The sequence below is a fragment of the Monodelphis domestica genome, chromosome 2, assembly GCF_027887165.1.
Source record: "Monodelphis domestica isolate mMonDom1 chromosome 2, mMonDom1.pri, whole genome shotgun sequence".
Taxonomy (NCBI): Eukaryota; Metazoa; Chordata; class Mammalia; order Didelphimorphia; family Didelphidae; genus Monodelphis; species Monodelphis domestica.
In genome coordinates this window covers 244,894,681-244,915,477 of record NC_077228.1, presented here as the reverse complement: position 1 = coordinate 244,915,477, position 20,797 = coordinate 244,894,681, and the positions used below count along the sequence as shown (strand labels likewise).

At 36.8% G+C, this 20,797-nt stretch overlaps 1 protein-coding gene across 5 annotated transcripts in view; it reads right to left on the bottom strand.

The window, feature by feature from the left end:
• Positions 1-12,803, bottom strand: part of DNAH9 (dynein axonemal heavy chain 9) — a 755,194-nt gene extending 742,391 nt beyond the window's left edge. For all 5 annotated transcript variants that reach the window (XM_056817453.1, XM_056817454.1, XM_016430769.2 and 2 more), the window contains exons 1-5: positions 12,294-12,803; positions 7,811-8,007; positions 6,476-6,634; positions 4,486-4,616; positions 1,898-2,109 (exon numbers count right to left, since the gene is read on the bottom strand). In XM_056817453.1, coding sequence (XP_056673431.1) covers positions 1,898-2,109; positions 4,486-4,616; positions 6,476-6,634; positions 7,811-8,007; positions 12,294-12,692 — 1,098 coding nt within the window. In that variant the 5' untranslated portion in view covers positions 12,693-12,803. The remainder of the gene's footprint in view (positions 1-1,897; positions 2,110-4,485; positions 4,617-6,475; positions 6,635-7,810; positions 8,008-12,293) is intronic.
• Between the last annotated feature and the right edge of the window lie 7,994 nt (positions 12,804-20,797).

Genomic DNA, 20,797 nt, shown 5'->3' with positions numbered 1-20,797 from the left:
GAAAGACTTGATTTTAAATCTGGTCTCAAACACTTCCTAGCTGTGTGACCCTGAGCAAATAATTTAACCCCAATTGCCTAGCCCCTGCCATTCTTCTGTCTTTGAATTGGTACTCGAATAGTAAGGATTAAAAAAAAAAAGAATATTGTCTTGTAAATTCACCAGACTTGGTCTAGAAGTTCAGCCTTGGCATTTATTTGTTATGTTAGTCTTGTTTAAACTGGTTCAACTTTTAAATTTGCTAATGGATAAATATTGTTCTCTCTCTCTCTCTCTCTCTCTCTCTCTCTCTCTCTCTCTCTCTCTCTCTCTCTCTCTCTTTCTCTCTCATCTTACTGTATTAGTACTTAAGTTCATAGGATCATAAATCTAGGGCTAGAAGGATCTCAATAGCCATCTAGTTTAGTCCCTTCATTTAATAAAGAAAAAAAATGATACCAGGTAGACTGAATGGCTTTTTCAACATCACAAATTATAAGTGTCAGAGCTAGAATTCAGACTCAGTTACTCTTATTCAAAATTCAGTATCCTTTTTACTCCATCATGACAGAATTATGTAATCTGAGAGAAAAATGATATCTTTATCATCATATTTTGGTATTTAATGATTACTATTAATAGTACTTAAGAGGTAATATAATCAAAATAATGACCTTGAATAATATATTCAGAAAACTCCCAACAGAGATCTGGATAAACATACATGCATTCCCAGAGGGCCAGTATGTTGTAATAACAGTCAGGCCTGAGGTGAATTGGGGTAATAACTCAGACATCAACGACAGTGAGAAATAAAGCCACAAGCTAAATACTTTACTAAATTGAGGTTTCAAATATAAAAATCACCCTTCAATTTGTAGGATGTTAAATTAAATGAAAGAAGGGCATGAATCCAGAAGCCACCATCACCAATTTCTATCACAACTCTTTCTATAGAAAGTCTGGTATTATCTAGTCATTCACCTAAAAGGACAACTCTGTAGTGCCTTAGAGGCAAAGCCCAATAAGGAAGACTGAACTGTCTTCAAATCTGCTGCTCAGAAGGTTGTAAAGAGGTAGAAAGTGATACTGAGTCATTGACTATAGAAGGAGTAAAGGGCAAGGCTGGTGAGAAGGGAAAGGGAAAGAAAAGTGAAAGGATAAAAGAGGTACAGGGGTAGGAAATAGGAGACATGATACACAGTGGGGCAACAAGTTAAACCAGGACAAGATCAGAAGCCTTTTCCCAAGGCATGATCTGAAAGGGGGAAAAATAAAAACAATTAGAAGTTGAAGAATAGATGAGGAATATAGGAGTCATAATACAAAGGGGGTAAATATTAAGTAAAATCCATAGGAAGCAGGAATGAAAATGCAAGATTGATATGGCTGACAAGCAGAAAGTATGAGATGTACATAAGAGAAGAAACAGAATAAGAGAGTAGGAATCTGGTAAGGAGTACACAGAAAGATAGCATGATTTTGTAGAGAGGAAGGGAAGTGAGGAATGTAAAAAACAAGTGGCACTACGAGTTTCAAACATTTTTACCAATATTGCCACTAGTGATAATAAATCAGTACAAAAGTTTATGGGCCATTAAGCATTTTACCTGCCTAAAAATGTACATTGCCCTCAATATCATATTTTCCTTTTGTCAAAATAGCAACTGAAAATGAAAATGTATTAAGTGCTTTAAAATATTATCCCATTTGATACTCACAACTGTAGATGGGAGGTGCTATTGTTACCCCCATTTTACAGTTGAAGAAACTGACTGATACAGAGGCTAAGTGACTTGCCCAAGGTCACACAGCTATTAAGTGTCTCAGTCTGGATTTTAACTCAGGTCTTTTCAATTCCTGGCCCATTGTACTTCCTAGCATCTTCTAGGTATTTGGAGATATTGATACCACCCACCTGCTGAATGAGAAGGTTATATATTTCCTGCAGTAGCACAATGATCCGTACTGGACAGCAGTAGTATTTAGATGTGGACCAAATCAAGAAGATTACGTGAAGCAGGGGTCCCACCAGTGGCTTCACTTCACTAAATTCCACATTCTCTATGTTTTCCACATGGCGTTGCAGGGGCTTCAGATGTACATAGATATCCTGGGCCTCTCTTAAAGCTGGAAGGAGAGTCATAGATATAGTGACATCTCCCTACAAAGGACACATGCATACTACTCTGGCAGAGGAAAACAAGGTAATACTTACCCAGGATCTAAAAAGTAGATGATTTGAGATACTTACTGAAATTAAAATACAATATAAAATTAGTTTTAAAGTCCTATTACATGATAAAAATTTTAAAAAAGGTTTAATGTACAAGTTAGATGTGTGTTTATTCTTTCTGTTTCCATTCATCTATGGATCTATTATATTTAACTTCTCTAAAATTTAATTCAGGTCTTCTGTTTTATCTTCTGATTAAATTTGTACAGGTCTAAAAGGAGTACATTGCAATATTTAACTATCATAATTTTACTGTTGTTTTCTTCCTGTAAGTGGATTAACTTTTTCATTAGAGTATTGTTTGGTATGTCTTACATGGATCTACTTGCATGTGTGTATCCACATTTAATTAAGTGCTGATATTAATTTATTTTCATTCTATTTTGTTCCATTAGTCCATTAAGTATAATGCAGTTTCCCTCTTTATTTCTTTTAATCAAGTCTATTTTTACTGTTGTCTGGCTTGAGATCACCTCTGATTTTTAAAAAATTACCTGAAATGAAGATTTTATTCTATTACCTTATTTTAATTGTGTATTTTTCTGTTTCAAGTACATTTCTTGTAACTGAAATGTTGCATTGTGCTTTCTAATAGGTTTTGCTGCCCTTCTCTCTCTTATCAGTCAGTCATCTAGTTCATATTCACAGTTATGATTAGCAATTGTGTATTTCTGTCAATCTTGTTCTCATGTAATTTTCACTCTAATTGATTTCTGTTGTTTGTTGATTCCTTTGTTGCAAAGGAAATTCCAAATGACACAATTCTAAGCACAATTCATTTATTAGGAAGGCTAACAATGACTGTTGCATCTTCTGTAACTAGGAGGCTGGAAAATAAAGCACAGAAGTAGTTTTTGCCTTTTTGCCATGAGAAGGTATACTGTCTCTATAGGCCACTTTTGTTTTAGTATTTAGGCATTCCTTGTACTAGAAATTGAGCAAATATTTCTTAAAGAGTCAGGATTTTAGAAGGATTTTGTTCAGGAATAGACTGAAATTATGTAGTTGGTTTGAGGTATCAAATTTGTGGCATTTCTAAACAAGGATTTCTTCATGAATTTGACAAAGCTTTACTATGTAATTTGTGTATCTATAAAAGCACACCTGTATATGTGTAGTTTTCTGTGTGGTTGGTTCTAGACAGCTGACCTAAGAGTGTATGGCAGTTAAAAATCCTTAAAGAGGAGCTGTAACAGAAGATGAAGGAAAGAGTTAGTGTATATTCCTTGCCATTGGAAGAGCTCTACAGGCCAAGGTGAAAGCAGCAAAATCGGTAAATATGGACATACCGTTATTATGACTGTGACTAAAAAGCATAATCTTATGGTCATTTCTATCTATATAGACAATTGCCTTAAATTTGAAATAATATCCATAATTAATCTCTTTTTAAAATTGTATATATTTTATTTTAGGAGCAAGCAAAAAATAAAAAAGGTAATTGTCACATTGTTTGGTAGGTATGGAAGCCTTGAAATAGTTATCTGAAATCCATTTTCTCTAAAATGCAGTTTAGTTTTGTGGTTCTTTCATCAAGAAGGCCAATTTTCCTTGGCAAAAAATACAAATCTGGAATAGTTTTTAGTAGGCTCATCATTATTTTCTTCTCATATTCATAACTTGGTGGCCAATCATCTGGTAATAAACTGAACCAAATTTAATTATCAAAACCAGCCATTTGACAACACACACAGCCTATCACAAGGCCTATACTTAAATCTTTTTTGGTTGTTAGGACCTTACAGTCCTAACAGAACTCACATCTCATAGGCATATAACCTTTGAGAAACCAGGATTGTTACCTCCACAAACACTAAGACAGAAACTTGATTTATGTAAGAATTATTTTTGGAGACACATTGTGATAACAGCCACAATTTCTAGGCATATCATAACATGTTTTAGATGGTTATTTTCTTTGTGTTAGTAAGAAAAGCAATAGAAAAAAATAGAGTATTCTGGAAAATGCACTTGCTTTTCAGAAATCAGGAAATCTGAGTTAGGTGGCTAACTAGCTAGGTCAGACTCATAGGATCAACTGGAAAATACCTTAAGGGTCAACTAGTCTAACTTTTTCACTTTGAAAGTAAGGAAACTGAGGTTCACAGAAAATAAATTACTTTCCTAAGTTCACAAAGGTTATAAGTGTAAGAAGTGAGATCTAAAGCAAGATTCTGACACCAAATCCAGTGAGCTTCACTGAACAATGCTTGTCACTTGAAATTGGATTTTTATATTATACTATCATGAAATTTATTGCTGAAACTCACCTGCTATTACATCTTTGAACATGGTTTTGAAGGCTGGGAAGTAGCTGCTCTGAAGTCTGTTTAAAAGTGCAGCTATGCCCCTCACTTCTATGGCTCTCAGCTGATTATAAATATATTCCAGATCTTCACACCTAAAATAACACAGCAGAGAGATTCCAAAGATGAAAACCAAAAAATTAGTGACAGATGTACTGCTTATATATATGATATAAATACAGATGATACAAAGATACCTCTGTAGAACCTTCTATCAATGCCTAAGAGAATGATTCATTTCTAGAAGCAATATCATAATTAGTTCACAGTACATTGACAATAAAATCCTGTGTAATGAACTTGATGTCCAAGAGGTAATCGTATCTCCTTAAGGTACTGCTCTGAAGATACCAAACAGGATAAAAAAAAGAAAAAGAAAGAAATGAGAAAGTTGGGGCAAGAGAAGAAATCACAACTCTCTATAATCACTCTCTCCTTGTGGATACTGCCTTCCCTTTAGTTTTCATTACATCACTCTCCTCTGATTCTTCTTCCTTACTGTCTCATAAGTCCTCCATCTCCTTTGCTGGTTCAAAATTCATATCATACCCCTTAATTATGGTTATAGCCCAAGATTCTGTCCTCTGGCCTTGTCCTCTTCTCTATGTTGTATCTCTAGGTAGCTTAATCAGTTCTCATGGATTTCACCATCATCCCCAGGCAAATGATTTACAAATCTACACTCTATAACTACTTGTCCATTGGATATTTAAAATTGGATGTTTTGGAAACATCTCAAATTCATTATATATGAAATTTAATTCATTATCTTCCCTCCTTCAGGATAGCCCTTTCAAACATCCTTATTTCTACTCATATATCACTTCTTCTAGTTTAAAAGATTCATCATCTTGGCATTACTTTTGGTTCTTCACTCTCTCGCCAATCCATTGTGAAATTTTTATTTTTCCATTTCAACATCTCTGTCATTCAAACCCTTCTTGCTACAACAGCTTCCTAAGAGCTTTTCCTACCTCAAAACTTTCACCATTTCAGTCCATCCTCAATATGGTTGCCAATGTGATTTTTTCCCTTTAAATGCAGATCTTTACATTTTTTTCTTTTAACTACTCAGTCAACTCCAGTTATTCTCAGTTGACTTGAGGATAAAATATAAATTATTTACCTTCTTAAGTTCTTTACAACCTAGGATAATCCCATCTTTCCAGACTCACTCAACATTATCTCTCTCACATTCTATAATTCATCGAAATTGATCTTATTCCTGTTTTTCACAGATCTCTCATCTCCATACCTTTGTAATAACCATCTCTCATCCTTCAAGTACATTCTCTCTTCACTTCCACCTTCCTTCCAGAACAAAATTAAGACAAGCACAACTACATAAATGCACCTGGCCTTTCTTCCCTCCAACCTTATATTTAACTTAAAAAATGTATTTGTGCTTATTCTCTTTAATTTATTCAGTATTTACATATATAGTTCTTATCTTCCTCATTAGAATGAAAGCTCCCTTTGAATAACATTGATTGTTTTATATCTGCAGGGTCTAGCATAGTGCATAGCACATAGTACATGTTTAACAAATGCTTATTGATTGATGGGTTCTTGATCATATAGAATTAATGACTTATCTGTCCTTAGTAGAAAAGAGAAAAGGAAAAGTTTAGGATTACATTTGTGTCAGTATGAAAATGTTCAAAGGAAGTGAAAATATACAAATAATGGAATGAATTTTGGAGAAATGTCACAGGACACTTCTGATGGGTGCCAAAAAAACCCCCAAAAACCAATGGTATCTTTTTGAAGAAAGAAGAGTATTCACATTTTAGTATTTCAAAGGATTTAAATCTGGGGAATAATATATATTGATAGGGGTAAATCAACAGAATTCATGCTGGAGAATGATGAAAAACATCAATATGTATTTGCTAATTCCCTCAAATGGACAATAATTCTGTCTCTTCTCCATATATAAGTTCTCTACATTTACCTTCTCTTCCAGAATTCCAGCTCCACTTTTGGGGTGGGATTTCCTCCCTGCAAGAGTGGTTCTGAAGATTCCCTCTTTAATACTATTTGAATCTGGTGGCTCCATTTGATCACTGTGGACTCAATAGCATAGACAATTGATTTATCTGTGAAATCCAAGCTGTAAATAGAAAAAAAAAAAAAAGAACCCTGCAAAACCTGGAGAACCACACATATTTGTTAACTTCAGAAGTAAAGATTTGTTTTTTAATGAGGTACCCACAAGGTACAAGGTGAGGCCTTAAGGAAGAGGAATATAAACCCACAATGTTCTTTTTCTACTCTCCTCCCAAATATGACACTACTTTCCAGGAGTTGACAATCTAGTAAAGGTAACTCTAAGTTGCATAAGGAAACACTCAGCACAGTGGTTTGCACATAAATATTACTTGTTGAAAAAGTAGAAAAAGACAAACTTATCATTGATGACAATATATACATATTAAACTTCATTAATGTGAAATACAAGAGACTAGAATGGGACTATATGGACCCTAAATATCTTTTCAACTCTGGATCTATGATCCATTCAGAATGAAAACTCCTTAATATGGTAGCTGCTTTCAGTGTTGTCTCTTATTTATCCTATGAGCTTCTTGATAGCTGAAACTCTCTTTTGACTTTCTTTGTTATTACTATTGCCTAGTATGGTACCTGGCACATAGTAACTATTAATAAATGCTTATTAAGTAATAGACTGATATGTGGTTTAAAATGTCTATTAAATTGAATGAAGTAATATCTACTGCTATCCAATTAGATATCCTGGCCTCCTCATTATGCAGAGTTTGTCAAATATTAAGAAAATAACAATCAAAATGTATTTGAACTTTGTGTTCATGACTTTTTTCCTTCAAGTCTCTCTAAAACACAGATACTCAAACACAAAAAAAGATGCAATGACATGGGGAGGCAGGAAGATGTAAGAGCTAATTTCAAATTCTTAAATGCTACATGAAAGAAAGAATTCCCTGTAGCTCTAAAGACTAGAACAAAGGTCAATGGTTATAATTTAAAAGGAAGTTATATTTCTATTTAACATTAGGTAGAATTTCCTAGCAGCCAGTGTAATAAGATGCCATAAGAGATGATGATCTTGAGACAAATGAAGACCTGCCAACCACTGCAATAGAAGAAATTCCTGAATCAGTTAGGGGTGAGAGAAGGTTGGATTTAGATGATTGCTCCTACCTTTTAATGCTAAGTTTTTATTAAAGATCTCAAAGAATATTCTGGGTAAGATCAAAGCCAGCATCTACTGCATATCAAGAGGCCAAAACTAACACATCATACTTACTCTTTTTCATTTTCATAATCCGCACATTCCATGTTTTCTGAGCCTACTGGAAGAGGCAGCAATGTTTTTCCTGTCACTTGACCCAGGAAGATAATGAGGTCACTTTGAAGGTGGTGGATGTGTCGTCTTACATCCTGATATAAAGCATTTGGCCAGTCTTGGTGATTCTTTTCATTGGTCAGGACAGGCATCACTACCTGTAACATGAACAGATCAAATGAATAGCTATATCAAGTAAGGGAAACAAAGAACATATAGCAGGATACATAATATCCAATAGCTCAGTTTTAATCCAATATATAATTTTGAATAATGTCATAACTATATCTCAAAATAAGAAAAATTAGTGAAGGATATGAAATAATGTGAAGGATAGATAAGAGAGAGAAGAGAAAGGAAGGGTATAAATTTCTTGGGAGGCTATTTCAATTGTTCAGATCAGTGATAATGAAGGCTCATACAAGTTTAATGCTATGGTAATAGAGATGTTACTCTGATAGCCAATTAGACATGAAAGGGAAAGGAGAGGGAAGACCAAAATAATACCAGTGTTGTAAACATCAATGACAAAAATTAAGTCAGAAAATGAAATATGTTCCAAACTCAGGTTTGCATATGCTAAGTTTGAGGTAGGACATCTAAACAGAGATATCCTGAAAGGGGTTGGAAATGCAGAGTTTGAGAGTAATACCTATAGAAATGATTACCATGGAAGAGAGTGTAGGCAGAAGCAAGCTGAGGGAAGAATCTTGGGGAATTTCCCACTTTAAAGGATTATAAAGAGGATAAAGGGCCAGAAAAAGAGATTTAGAAGCTGTAGGACAGGTAGGTAAAAGAGCCAGGAGAGTGTGTTGTCTAAAGCCAAGAGAGAAGATATTGTCTAGAAATTAGAGAGTGATTAAAAGTGCCATATGTTTCAGAGGACACTGAGGATTGACAAATTGCTTTGGGTATCCTTTGGGAGAAGAGTTTAAGTAGAGTGATGAAGAAGTAGAAGTTATATTGCAATAAGTTGAAAAAAGAGTGGAAAGCTAACCAAATTGGCCTCAGTCAAATACTAGTTCAAATCACACTTTCAATTTTCAACTACTCTAGTCCAATGGGATCTATTTTTTTTTTCTTTTCATTTCTATTTTCTCTCCACCATTCATTTGATATGCACCAAAAATACAGTTATTGTTATTTAACATTTCAGGTCTTTTCAAGTAGATTTCAAAATTGTAGAAGGCAGCACTCTGCCTTCTGCAGGGTAAATAAAGGTTTGTTTAGTGAATAAATAAACACAGATCTCCAAGAGTACATTTATAGAGTAAGAACTGGGGTTCAGGAATTTCTTTTCCCACCCAAAGGAAGGGTGACCTGAAATGCTTAAGGTATTGTACTAACAGGGAAGTTTTGCATCCCTCTCACTTTTGACTTCTAGTGTTGGGTTGATTTCTAGATTATTTAACTAACAAGATGAAGGACTAAACATTTTCTTTTATCTCCAGTCTCTCTGAAATAGAAATTATGTGCCAGAGATAAAGCAATTTCAACTCTCTCCTTCGTAAAGGACACCAAGAACCAAATAAAATAAAAATTCCATGAACTAATGTCTAACTCTTGTTCAATTAGTGTCCCTTCCTCCACCACCTACAACACTCCAGTAGCCTGCTAACCAAATAGCATTTGACTCAAAGGCTTGCAACAGAAAGCAACCCCACATCCTGGTGCCTCTTCTATTTTTCTAGTACCGTGGAGATCTAAACTTCAAAATTTGCAGAACCACATCAGAAGAAAAGGAGTGAGAAAGGGAACAACAGGGAGAAATATGGAAGAAAAGACTGAAATTGCCACAGATACCTGGATTTAGAAAACTCAGAGACCTTGAATATAAACAGATACACCAGCAGAAAAAATGTTACAAGCAAAGAATGAGATCAGGTTTGTATGAATAAATATTACAAAAGAAAGGAAACATCAATACCAGATAAGACTTCTGTCCTATGGATTTTGAAAAAAGCATGGAACCACATGATGTTCCTCATTAGTTTTAATGAGAAGTAAAAATTGTAATAATGGAATTTATGGCCTACATACTAGAAATAATGTGCAGAACAAAAAAACTTGAATCCATGGAGTCAAGTTTCAGTAAAGAAAAAAAAAAGAATGGGGATGCAAATACATAGGAGCGAAGGACAATCTCGAAAAAAAAGAAGCATGAAACAATTACATTAAAAAATGCTGTTCATGTAGTGTTGAATTTAAAATGGCTTCTTTATGTAACTGGGCTTTCAACCAAACCTGGGTCATTTTGCATGCTGCCCTTATGCACAAGGAGATTGCAGAGAGAATGATAAGATGATGCCACATACACATAAGGGTATAGTTGATGTAATACTGCATTGAAGAGAGATATTTTGAGTTTCTTTGTGAAATTCATATGGAGAGAAAGACTTTGGAAGCTGCAAACATATAAAGGAAACTCCTCAGGATATCACTGATCTCTAACTTGCCTCTTCAGAGATTTCAGAAAATTCCCCTTGGGTGAGATCAGGCCCTCTCTCCTAACCTGAGCCAAAATTTCATCTTACTCTGAATTGAAACACCCATTAACACCCAGCACATTTGCTGGTATATACTGATCTCTAGACAGTGTTCTATTTCTGTTTGATTAGATAAATGAGTTTACATTCCATTTGTTATTTATGACAGTCTTTTTTGTAATCAATTTTTAATGGAAATGAGTTACACTATCTGTCTTCTTAAAAACAATAAGGGAATCTTCTTTTGTTCTGAACCTATGGTGTACCAGTAATATGAATGGGAGAGGGAGGGAAAAAGGGAGGATATCCCTAGTCTGATATCCCTCTTGAAGCATCCATGGCCCTTCTTCTCAGTAAGACAGATATTGAAGTCTCCCCTGGAAAGGAATGAATTAGATTCTAGAAATATCTATCCAAAACACTTGGAAGCCACATATGTGTATGCTTAGAGAACTCACATGGATATACTTTTATATATATAGTCATGCTTGGTTTAAATCATGCTGCAACAATTTAAAGGAGATGAATGGCTTTAAACAGCATTTAGACTTATAAGACATCATATATATATATATATATATATATATAATAAAGTTAATTAACATGCCTAGTGAGAAAGAAAGGGGAGAGGCTTGTCAAAAGTATCTATAAGTTTCTAACCTATTATAAGTTTAAAGAAGAGTCAGTGAAGAAGCCAGAAATAATAATAAAACAACATATATATAAATAATAAAACAAAAAAACCAATAAAATCATGAAATTAAGTAAAAAAGTTTTGTTGGCCAAGGTCATAAAGTCATTCTATCTTCCAGATAATCCGGGGTGGGGGGGAATGAATTGTTTTTGTGGTATTAATAACACCTGTTTAATGTAAACTGGGCATTTTCCCCTTTAAGATGACAGGGAAGCCTGATGGGAATTTGGTTGGTTCCAGGGACTAGGGATTGAATTTTTGCTTTGTCTTCCTTTTCCTCTTAGACATCAAAATCCTAATTTAAGGACAATCAATACTTTTCAGATTTTAGGAAATTATTTTAGTGAATGGCCAGTTGGAAGGGAGTGGAATTTTATTTTAATTGTTAGGTCTTTTAAAATTGTATAAGTACAGAGTCTTTTAAATTGCATTTTATGATCCACTAGTATTCCCCTGCATTTTTTCCAAACCCTTATCTTCTGTCTTAGGATTGATTAATATCTATTCCAAAGCAGAGGAGTGGTAAGGGCTAGGCAAATGAGGTTAAGTGACTTTCCCTGGGTCACCCAGCTTGTAAATGTCCCATGCCAGATTTGGACCCAGGATCTCCCTGTCTCCAGGTCTGTGGCTGTGTTCACTAAAACACCCAGATGACCCTCATTCTAATTTGGATTCTAAAACTGTGGAGAAACTCAAGAGAACCAGAATAGTCTTCATGTTTAGTAAGTCACACAAAGTTGGAAGGTGGTTAGAAACTCTATGGGATGAGTAAAAATGATCAATTATTGGCAAGAAGATTCATGCCTCTTAAACTAGAATAGAAAGAGATGAGTTTAAACTAGAAGAGGGAAAAGCAGATCCCATTCATACTTCCACAAAAAACCTGAAAGGAAACCTAGAAGGGGAGGGAGCTGGAGCAGCTGGAGCTCAGTGCACCCTCTGGTGGTTTACGCCCTAAACTACTATTCCAGGACCACTTCATAAAGTGCTCTTGAGTTTGAGCAACACCCTCAGCCCCACATTTCACAGATTTCACTTTAAAGCCTAACTTTCTCTTTACAACCTCTACTCAGTGTGTCTAGATTTCTCTCTAGCATCAAAAGTTCTCTAAAGTCTACTACTTGATGAAAAGCTATAATTTACAATCCATTGGCTACTTCGGCCCAATTATAGCCATGCCTTCCACCCTCCGGGTCTAGGCCACCCAGAGGTTCCTTTCCCACACGCCATTCCTGGACTCTGTGCGAGATTTAAGTGCCCTCACCTCAGCCACCAGCGTGGCCAGATGCTCCAACGGTGCCGGGGCCAGCTCCCCGCAGAGCACTGCGCCTTTGGGACCCAAGGGTCCTGGGGGATTGGGGGAACCGCGCAGGAAGAACAGCGCTTTGGCTCGAGACAAATCGGGGTATGGCCCGGAGCTCAGCTGCAGACCCCCACCCCCAGGACGCACCACCAACATCGGCTCTTGAGGGCAGTAGCCTGTCAGGAAGGCCTGGAGCAGCTGCTCAGATTCGGCCGTGCTCACACAGCGCTTCCAGGCGCCAGCCGCTGGCCGCAAGCACCGAATCACGTAGGTGCCCAGGAGCCGTATTCTAGGATCTGGCCCTTTCTCGCTATCTCCATCCTCAGCCTCGGAGAACACCGCCGCCACTTTCACTGGCATCCTGCTGCTGGTTCTGGCTTGTTGCTGTTCTAGTTTCCATGGAGGCAAAGAAACCTCCCCTTTCTCCTTCCTTGCCTCCGCCTTCTCCTTCTCTTCCTACTCCTCCTTCCAAGTTCTCTTAGTCTACACCCCCCACCCCCACTGTCCTTCCAGTCTACTTCCCTCTGACTCCTTCTTCCAGTTCCTCCTGGTTCAGTTGGCTAAGGGAACGTTGGTAAAAAAGGGAGAAAGGGAAAGGAAGTTGAAGGCATTATGGATTTGGGTACCTTTATAGCCCTCTTACTTTTCAAGGCCCTGAAGCAAAAAAATAGAATAGAAATGCATGCACCTTCTATTCCTTGTGTAGTAACAAAACACAAATATTCACTACCTCTGAGGTAATGGCGACTAGATTGGTTTGTTTTAATGTTAAAATAGGCATCAGCATGGAAAAATCCAGTCCTTTACCAAAGAGGCCACATGGTTGGGCTATTGCTACTTTTAGGAGGCAGGACTTGGAACACCTAATGTTTTCTTAAAGTATTTTGGCATCCTGAGGATGGCTTTACCCCTCCTCAATACCTAACTTCAATATCTGTAGACAGGCAGCATAGGTACTTAAAAATGACCACAGTTAGGATGCCTGGAAATTTACACAAAAAATACTTAATGGCCCAGAGGGCTGAACAGAGCTTCTTTCCTCCACACCAGTTCATGAACTCCATTAATGTGACTAACCCCTAAGGAGGCATCTTTTCTGGGTTAAATTGAATATTTATAATCTGCTTCAAAGAAATTTGAACAGAACAAGCTCATATCAGAGGCAGCCTGGTAAGCAGGGAACCCCCTCAGGAAAACTCTTGTGGCAGGTGGTTTAATTGACCTTATAATAACTGGGACACAAAGGTTGCTCTGATGAGAAAGTCCAGATTCCAAAAAAAAAAAAAATCAGGTTACTAATTAGTGTTTTATCACTAGAACAATCTCACAATTGCATACTTTCATCTAAATGTTCGTTGTAGCAAAATAAGATGTTTATGATGGAAAGATATAATCTCATTACTGGAGTCAAAGTAAATGCATGTGATTATGCAAAAATTTCAAAACTGCATTATAACAAAAAATATAACAACTATAAAAAAGGAAAACAGTTTGGGGGAATTATTTTTTATTTTGAATTTAATTTTATTGATTAATTAAGAAAATTATCCCATGGTACTGTAGTAAATAATAATAATAAGGGACTATATTTGATTGGTAATTGGTAACTAACATTAGACAGTTATCTTCTTTCTTTTGTCTACCCACCCTTCCTCCCATTTCCTCCTGCTCTTCAGCTTCCCTTTTCCTCCCCTCCCCCCTTCCTTCTTCTTCTGATTTTCTTTAAATCAACTGGGGGCGAGTTTATGATGCTTCAAATGAAATACTCTTTCTCTTCTTTATCTTAAGTAAGGGATTTATTTGGGGAAGACAGGAAAGGATAAAGAATGGAAGTAAGAGGGTTGAAGATTTCCATAATACTATAGTGAGTCTTAGATTAGAGGATGTTGGAATATAGTTCAATTGAGAAAAATGGTTGATAGGTCTGGAAGTTCAGTCACTATCATCAGCAGAGCAAGGCAGAGAGATACCTGGACTTTCATCCTTCCTTTTTCTGCCTTCAAAGTCACCAGATCACCTCCTTTTGGTCTTCAAGGTTAAAAGACATAACCCATCAGTTTGTCTCTTCTCTTCTTCCCTCCTTCAGGGTAACCATGTTCCACCAAGCAGTTGGTTTGCCTCTAACTGTTTCTTCTGGTAACATTCCAAATTAGAATGCACTCATTTAACTGACAGGTTAAATGAGTTAAAAAACTCAGCTGTTTCCTGTCTTGCTGCATGCCTTTCCAATATCATTTTTCCATGGTTACATGATTTATGTTCTTTCCCTCCACTCCCTCCACCCTCCTCCCATAGCCAATGCTCTATTCCACTGGGTTTTACATGTGTCATTGATCAAGACCTATTTCCATATTATTTCTATTTGCAGTAGGGCCATTATGGTGAATCTATGACATGTGTCAATGCTGACACGTGAAGCTATTTTCAATGACACGTGGCTGCATGTGGGCTCAGCATGCGCGCATGCCTCAGGTCCCGCCTGGGGAGCCTCGAGCCCACAGCAGTGGCCATAGCCATGCCTTGACCCCACCTGGGGAGGGGCTTCTCCATGTGCTGGCCACAGGGGCAGGGGTGGTGGGGTGAAGATGGCGGTGGTTAGAAGTGGGTGGCCTGGGCCATGTGGCTGGGCAGGGGTGGGGCATGGTTGGGCCAGGGGCAGACTGGGTGGGGCTCCAGTCCACCTGCATTGGAGGAGTGCCTGGAACTAATTACCAGACACTTATAGCACACTGAAAAATATAGCAATGGCTTTACTCACAATTTTCCCCTTTACATAATTTTGTGAGATCTTATTCTCAGCATTAAATAATATCAAAACCAACAAAAGAAACATATTGACAGATGAAGTTAGTAGCTTGGGCTTGAAGTGCACAAAATATCAACCTTCAATTGAACATTTAGCCAGTGAAATTCAGCAACAACAAAAAAAAAATCACTAATAGGCAGGTTAAAGAATCCCCCTCCCTCTCACTTACCTTAGTTTATGGCACCCCACACAAGTTAAATAATATCAAGACCAACAAAAGAAACTGACTGACAGATAAACAAAGAAGTCACTAAGCAGGTAAGTTAAATAATTAGTTTTTGGTTTATTAAATAGTTATATTTAATAATGATACATTTTTGCTATTTAATGATACATTTTGCTATTTAAACTATAAATACCACGGAATTATGGTTTGGTTTTTTTCTTGAAGTGACATACCATCCAAGTTATGCTTGTTATTTTGGTGAATTTTGACACGCCGAGCTCAAAAGGTTGCCCATCACTGCACTAGGATGATCATTTAGAATCTATATCCCTTTCTACCCATGTGATCAAGCAGTTGTTTTTCTTCTCTGTTTCTGCTCCCACAGTTCCTTCTCTGGATGTAGATAACATTCTTTTTTATAAGTCCCTCAGAAATGTTTTGGATCATTGCATTGCTGCTAGTAGAGAAGTCTATTACATTCAATTGTGCCACAGTATATCCATCTCTGTATATAAGGTTCTCCTGGTTCTGCTCCTCTCACTCTGCATCAATTCCTAGAGCTCATTCCAGTTCACATGGAATTCAGTTCCTTATTCCTTTTAGCACAATAGTATTCCATAACCAATAGATACCACAATTTGTTTAGCCATTAGATTGGGGAAAATATGCATAAGAAATACATGAGATGAAACCTGATATTTCCAGTAGACAAGAACTGATAAAAACTTATAACATTCATTTTCTTATAAGAAAGGTCATTAATAGATAATTTATAAAGGAAAACAAAATTTAAGGAACATTTGAAAACCAGTCAATCTCAATAAAAACAAAAAAATTGATTATTAAAACAACTTTTCAGGCTCAGTAGATTGAGACCCAGGCCTATAGAAAGGAAATCTTGGGTTTGAATCTGTCCTCAGATACTTCCTAGACACTGGCCAAATCATTTAACCCCCACTGCCTAGACCTTACCACTCTTCTCCTTTGGAACCAATACACAGTATTGATTTTAAGAAGTAAAGTAAAAGTTAAAAAAAAAACAACAACTTTGCAGTATCATCTTAAAAATGACAAAACTCGTGGTAGCAGAGTAGAGAAACCCATATATTGCTGATGATTTACTACAATCTTTTTGAAGAGCCATCTGGAAACTGGAAAGCTTGCAACATGATTTTAAAAACTGACCATAGTGGGCAGCTGGGTAGCTCAGTGGATTGAGAGCCAAACCTAGAGATGGGAAGTCCTAGGTTCAAATCTGGCCTTATACACTTCCCAGCTATGTGACTCTGGGCAAGTCACTTAACCCCCATTGTCTAGCCATTACCACTCTTCTGCCTTAGAGCCAATACCCAGCATTGACTCCAAGACAGAAGGTAAGGGTTTAAAAAGAAAAAAAAAGTTCTTGTCACTTCCTGTGAGGAGGCCTGGGCAGGAGTTGACCCTGGAACTCGAGCCTGAAGGAGCTCCCTCAGACAGCTTCCTTGAGATGGTCACTTGGTGAGTGATAAGACTGATTCCCCTTTCCCTTGGCTCTCTGGGGAGGACCCCTTAGCCAAGGCCTTGAATTCCTGCCTGGCTCAGCCTGAGCTAGGGCAGTTTAAACTAACTCTTTTCCCTCCCTCTCTTTCTTAATTCCTTCCTCCTATTGTAAAGAAGTCCATAAAATTCCATTCTGATTTGAGTGCTTCATTGGGATTTAAGAAATCAAATCCCTGGTGACCAATTAAAATTATATTCAGTCTCAACCCTAAATTTACCATTTACAGAGGCTGTTCCACTTTAATGGCTCTCTCATACCTCCTTATCCACCATGAGTATTCATTCCCCTGAAATTCAGTAAATACAGAAGAGCATAATGATCATCTGCAATGCGGTGCAAGTCCTCTCTGCCCTCAAATTACAAACACTCAGTAAATTGTAATTCAGAACAGATAAGGACATTATGTAGTTACAGATGATAGGTGCTTAATAAATATTTATTGAATTGATGAGACTTCAGTATTCAACTTTTGTTGAATATTGTGCTATCATTAACATTTTTTCTGTGACATTTTCCCCCAAATGGGGCTTTTAGGGATTATGGGGCTTCAGTGCTACCTTTCAGTTCACAGAAGGACAGCATACTACTATGTTAATTAATGAACAAGAGCATTTAATTAGCAGAGTGTACTATCTTATTACAAATCAAAACTCAGGTAGAGCACTGGGTAGTGCCTCAGGCAGGCTGAACCTCCAACCTTGTCAGTTACTCTGAAGCATGTGTAGGTATATTCCTTTCCTCAGGGGCTATATTATTCCAAAAGGCTACCAAAGAATTCTGACCCTGTGAAAACCAGGGCTATTCTCCACTCTAGCCCTCCCTAACTCCCAGGAAACCAGAACAAAGATAAAGTAGTTTTGATTGATTCTGCCTTGCTGGTTTGCTGCTTGAGACAGCTTTAATACCAGTACTTTATCAAGTTCAAGATTCCATGATGGGACAAAATGTAGCAGTCATAAATCATTAAATATTTAACAGAAAGAGCTTTAGTTTGCTTGAAGACAGAAAGGACACCATCACATTTAACTTCTCTGGATATAGCCCTTTATTCATATGGAAATATTTCTGCTCATCGGGTCAAGATATGATAAAGAGCATGGTGACTTCTGTGATCTTTAGAAATGATCCTACACCAAGGCTTAGAAGCCCCAATTGCCAAGGGCTGAGAATTTTTTATTTAGATAACCAAGAATGTGTGTCAAGGAAGTCAAAGTCAATCAAGTTCAGGGACTATCTTTGTATTTTAGGGAAAGTTAATCCTTAAGGATTAGCGAAGGAGGAAGAGCTGGGGCCTCTCCATCTATTGTAGAGGTGGGGCTGAAGAAGCTACATCAGGGAAATATTGGTAAATATTAGTCTTATCATCATATCACATACACTCCTCAGTTGCATAATTCTAAGGATCTTCTAGTGGTCCTTTTGTCATTTAAATGCTTATAGATCATTTATTGGACAGTCATTCTTACATGTGTAAGTACTAATGGAGAAAAGAAGAAACAAGAAAAAATATATAGTCCTTCTATCCTCTATGAATCACTAGAGTAAAAGGAGGAAAAATAGTGAACAAGAATCAGAAACTCTAGGCTCTTCCTTTCCTATTTGGAAGGATGAGGTCTCAAGTCTTAAGATTTATCCATTTGACTATGCAGATACAGTATCTCACCTCCCAGAAACCATTTTTGTAACAGTCAAGGAAACTTGGAAAAGGAAAGGTGTCATCATCTGTATTATGAATTTCTTTTCATTATGCAATTGTCATATGTAATATGTCATAATTATGACAATGAGCAGGAGCAGTTCTACAAATATCATGGTCATAGCATAAATATTTCTTTTAAAAAATTATTACCAATTACATGTTAAAACAAATTTCCACATGATATTTGTGTGGAATTTCCTAAGTTCCCTTGATTTTCTTGACATCTTTCAGGTGAATTTTGTTGTTATTTTTAAAAAATCTATAAAATATTTTTGGTAGTTTGATATGGCACTGAATAAGTAATTTAATTTAGGTAGGGCTGTCATTTTCATTATATTAGCTCAGCCTAGCCATGAGCAATTAATGTTCGTCCAATTGTTTAGATCTAACTTCATTTGTGTGAAAAATGTTTTGTAATTGTGTTTGTATAATTCCTGTGTTTGTGTTGGCAAGTAGATGCCCAAGTGTTCCAGAGTGATTTTATTTTTATTTTATATTTTATCTTTTACTTTTTATTTTTTTGAAAATTTTATTTAATTAGTCAATTTAGAACCTTTTTCCTTGGTTACAAGAATCATATTCTTTCCCTCTCCTTCCCCAACCCCTTCTTATAGCAGACACACAATTCCACTGGGTTTTACATGTGTCCTTGATCAAAATCTATTTCTATTTTGTTGATGTTTGCAATACAGTGATGATTTAGAGTCTACATCCTCAATCATATCCCATTGTCCCATGTATTCAAGCAGTTATTTTTCTTCTGTGTTTCCACTCCCACAGTTTTCCCTCTGAATGTAGATAGTATTCTTTCTTGTAAATCCCTCTGAGTTGTTCAGGATCACTTCATTGCCACCAATAGAGAAGTACATTCCATTCCATTGTACGACAGTGTATCAGTCTCTGTATATAATGTTCTCCTGGTTCTGTTCCTATCACTCTGCATCAATCCCTGGAGGTCATTCAACATCCAAAGTGATTTAAAATGGAATTTCCCTTTCTAATTCTTGCTGCTGGATTTTTTTTTGAAACATATATAAATCCTCATAATTTATGTGGATTTATTTTGTATCCTGCAACTTTGCTAAAGGTATTAATCATTTCAACTAATTTTCTAGTTGATTCTCTAGGATTTTCTAAGCAAACCATCTGCAAAGAGTGATAGTTTAGTTTCCTCTTTGCCTACTTTAATTCCTCCAATTTCTTTTTTCTTCTCAAATTAGCATAAACTTTTCTGGTACAATTCACAAATCAAGGAAAACATTTTAGTACAAATCACACATCATGATAGTCTGTACTCACATGGCTTAAAGTCTCTTGCATTCATTAAAGGATCCTTGCTTTAAAGAATTCTAAGCTGAGACTTCCGGGTAAACGTGGCAACAGTCTAGATGCAAAATTCTTCCTCTCCTCAGCACCCACCAATATAGACTACCTCAAAAGACCAAAAAAAAAAAAACAAATTCATAAGAATGAAGGGACTCTACAGTAGGGTGCATTGAAGGTACGTGGGATTTAGGCATTTCCATACTATAAGGGGATGAAAAATCTCCCACCAAAATTGCGGGCTGATCTACTATCCTCCACCCCACCAACTAAGCCAGAGTGAGAGCCAGTGTGCACCAGAATCAGCGAGTGAGCAAGGGGCACCTCTAGAGTGAGTAAGGGGCACCTCTAGTTCCTTGGTAGCTAAGACCACCAAATCCCTGAGAGGAGCTAACCCTGAAACCCCAGCAGGCTGAAGAGCACAAACTGTAAGCACTAGTGGGAGGATAGCACAGAGAAGGGCAGCAAACAGCAGAAGCTGTGGAGATTTGAGAGCTTACCTCAGGCAAAATCTTTACTCTTTAACTCCATACACAGAGAGCCTGCCTATCTCACTCAGATTTTGGACTAAAAAGAGAAGGAAAGACCTCCACAGTGATGGCAAATAGTGCCCAGGGACAACAACCTCCCTCCAAGAAGAACAAGAAGAAGAGGTTGACCCTGGAAAACTTTCACAAAGGAAAAACCCAGGCTAAAGAGGAAAAAGAGAAGGAAATACAAATAAATGCACCAAAATTTTCCAAAAAAGTGGAAATTGTCTACAAGCTCTTGAAGAATTTAAATTGGAGCTTATAAAAAAATGGAAGCCATCTGGTAAGAAAAGTGGTAAATAGTTCAAAGAGAAAATAACAGTTTAAAGGACAAGAATTCCCAATTGGAGAAATAGCTGGAAGCCATGAAAAGCAGGATAGACCAAACTGAAAAGGAAAAC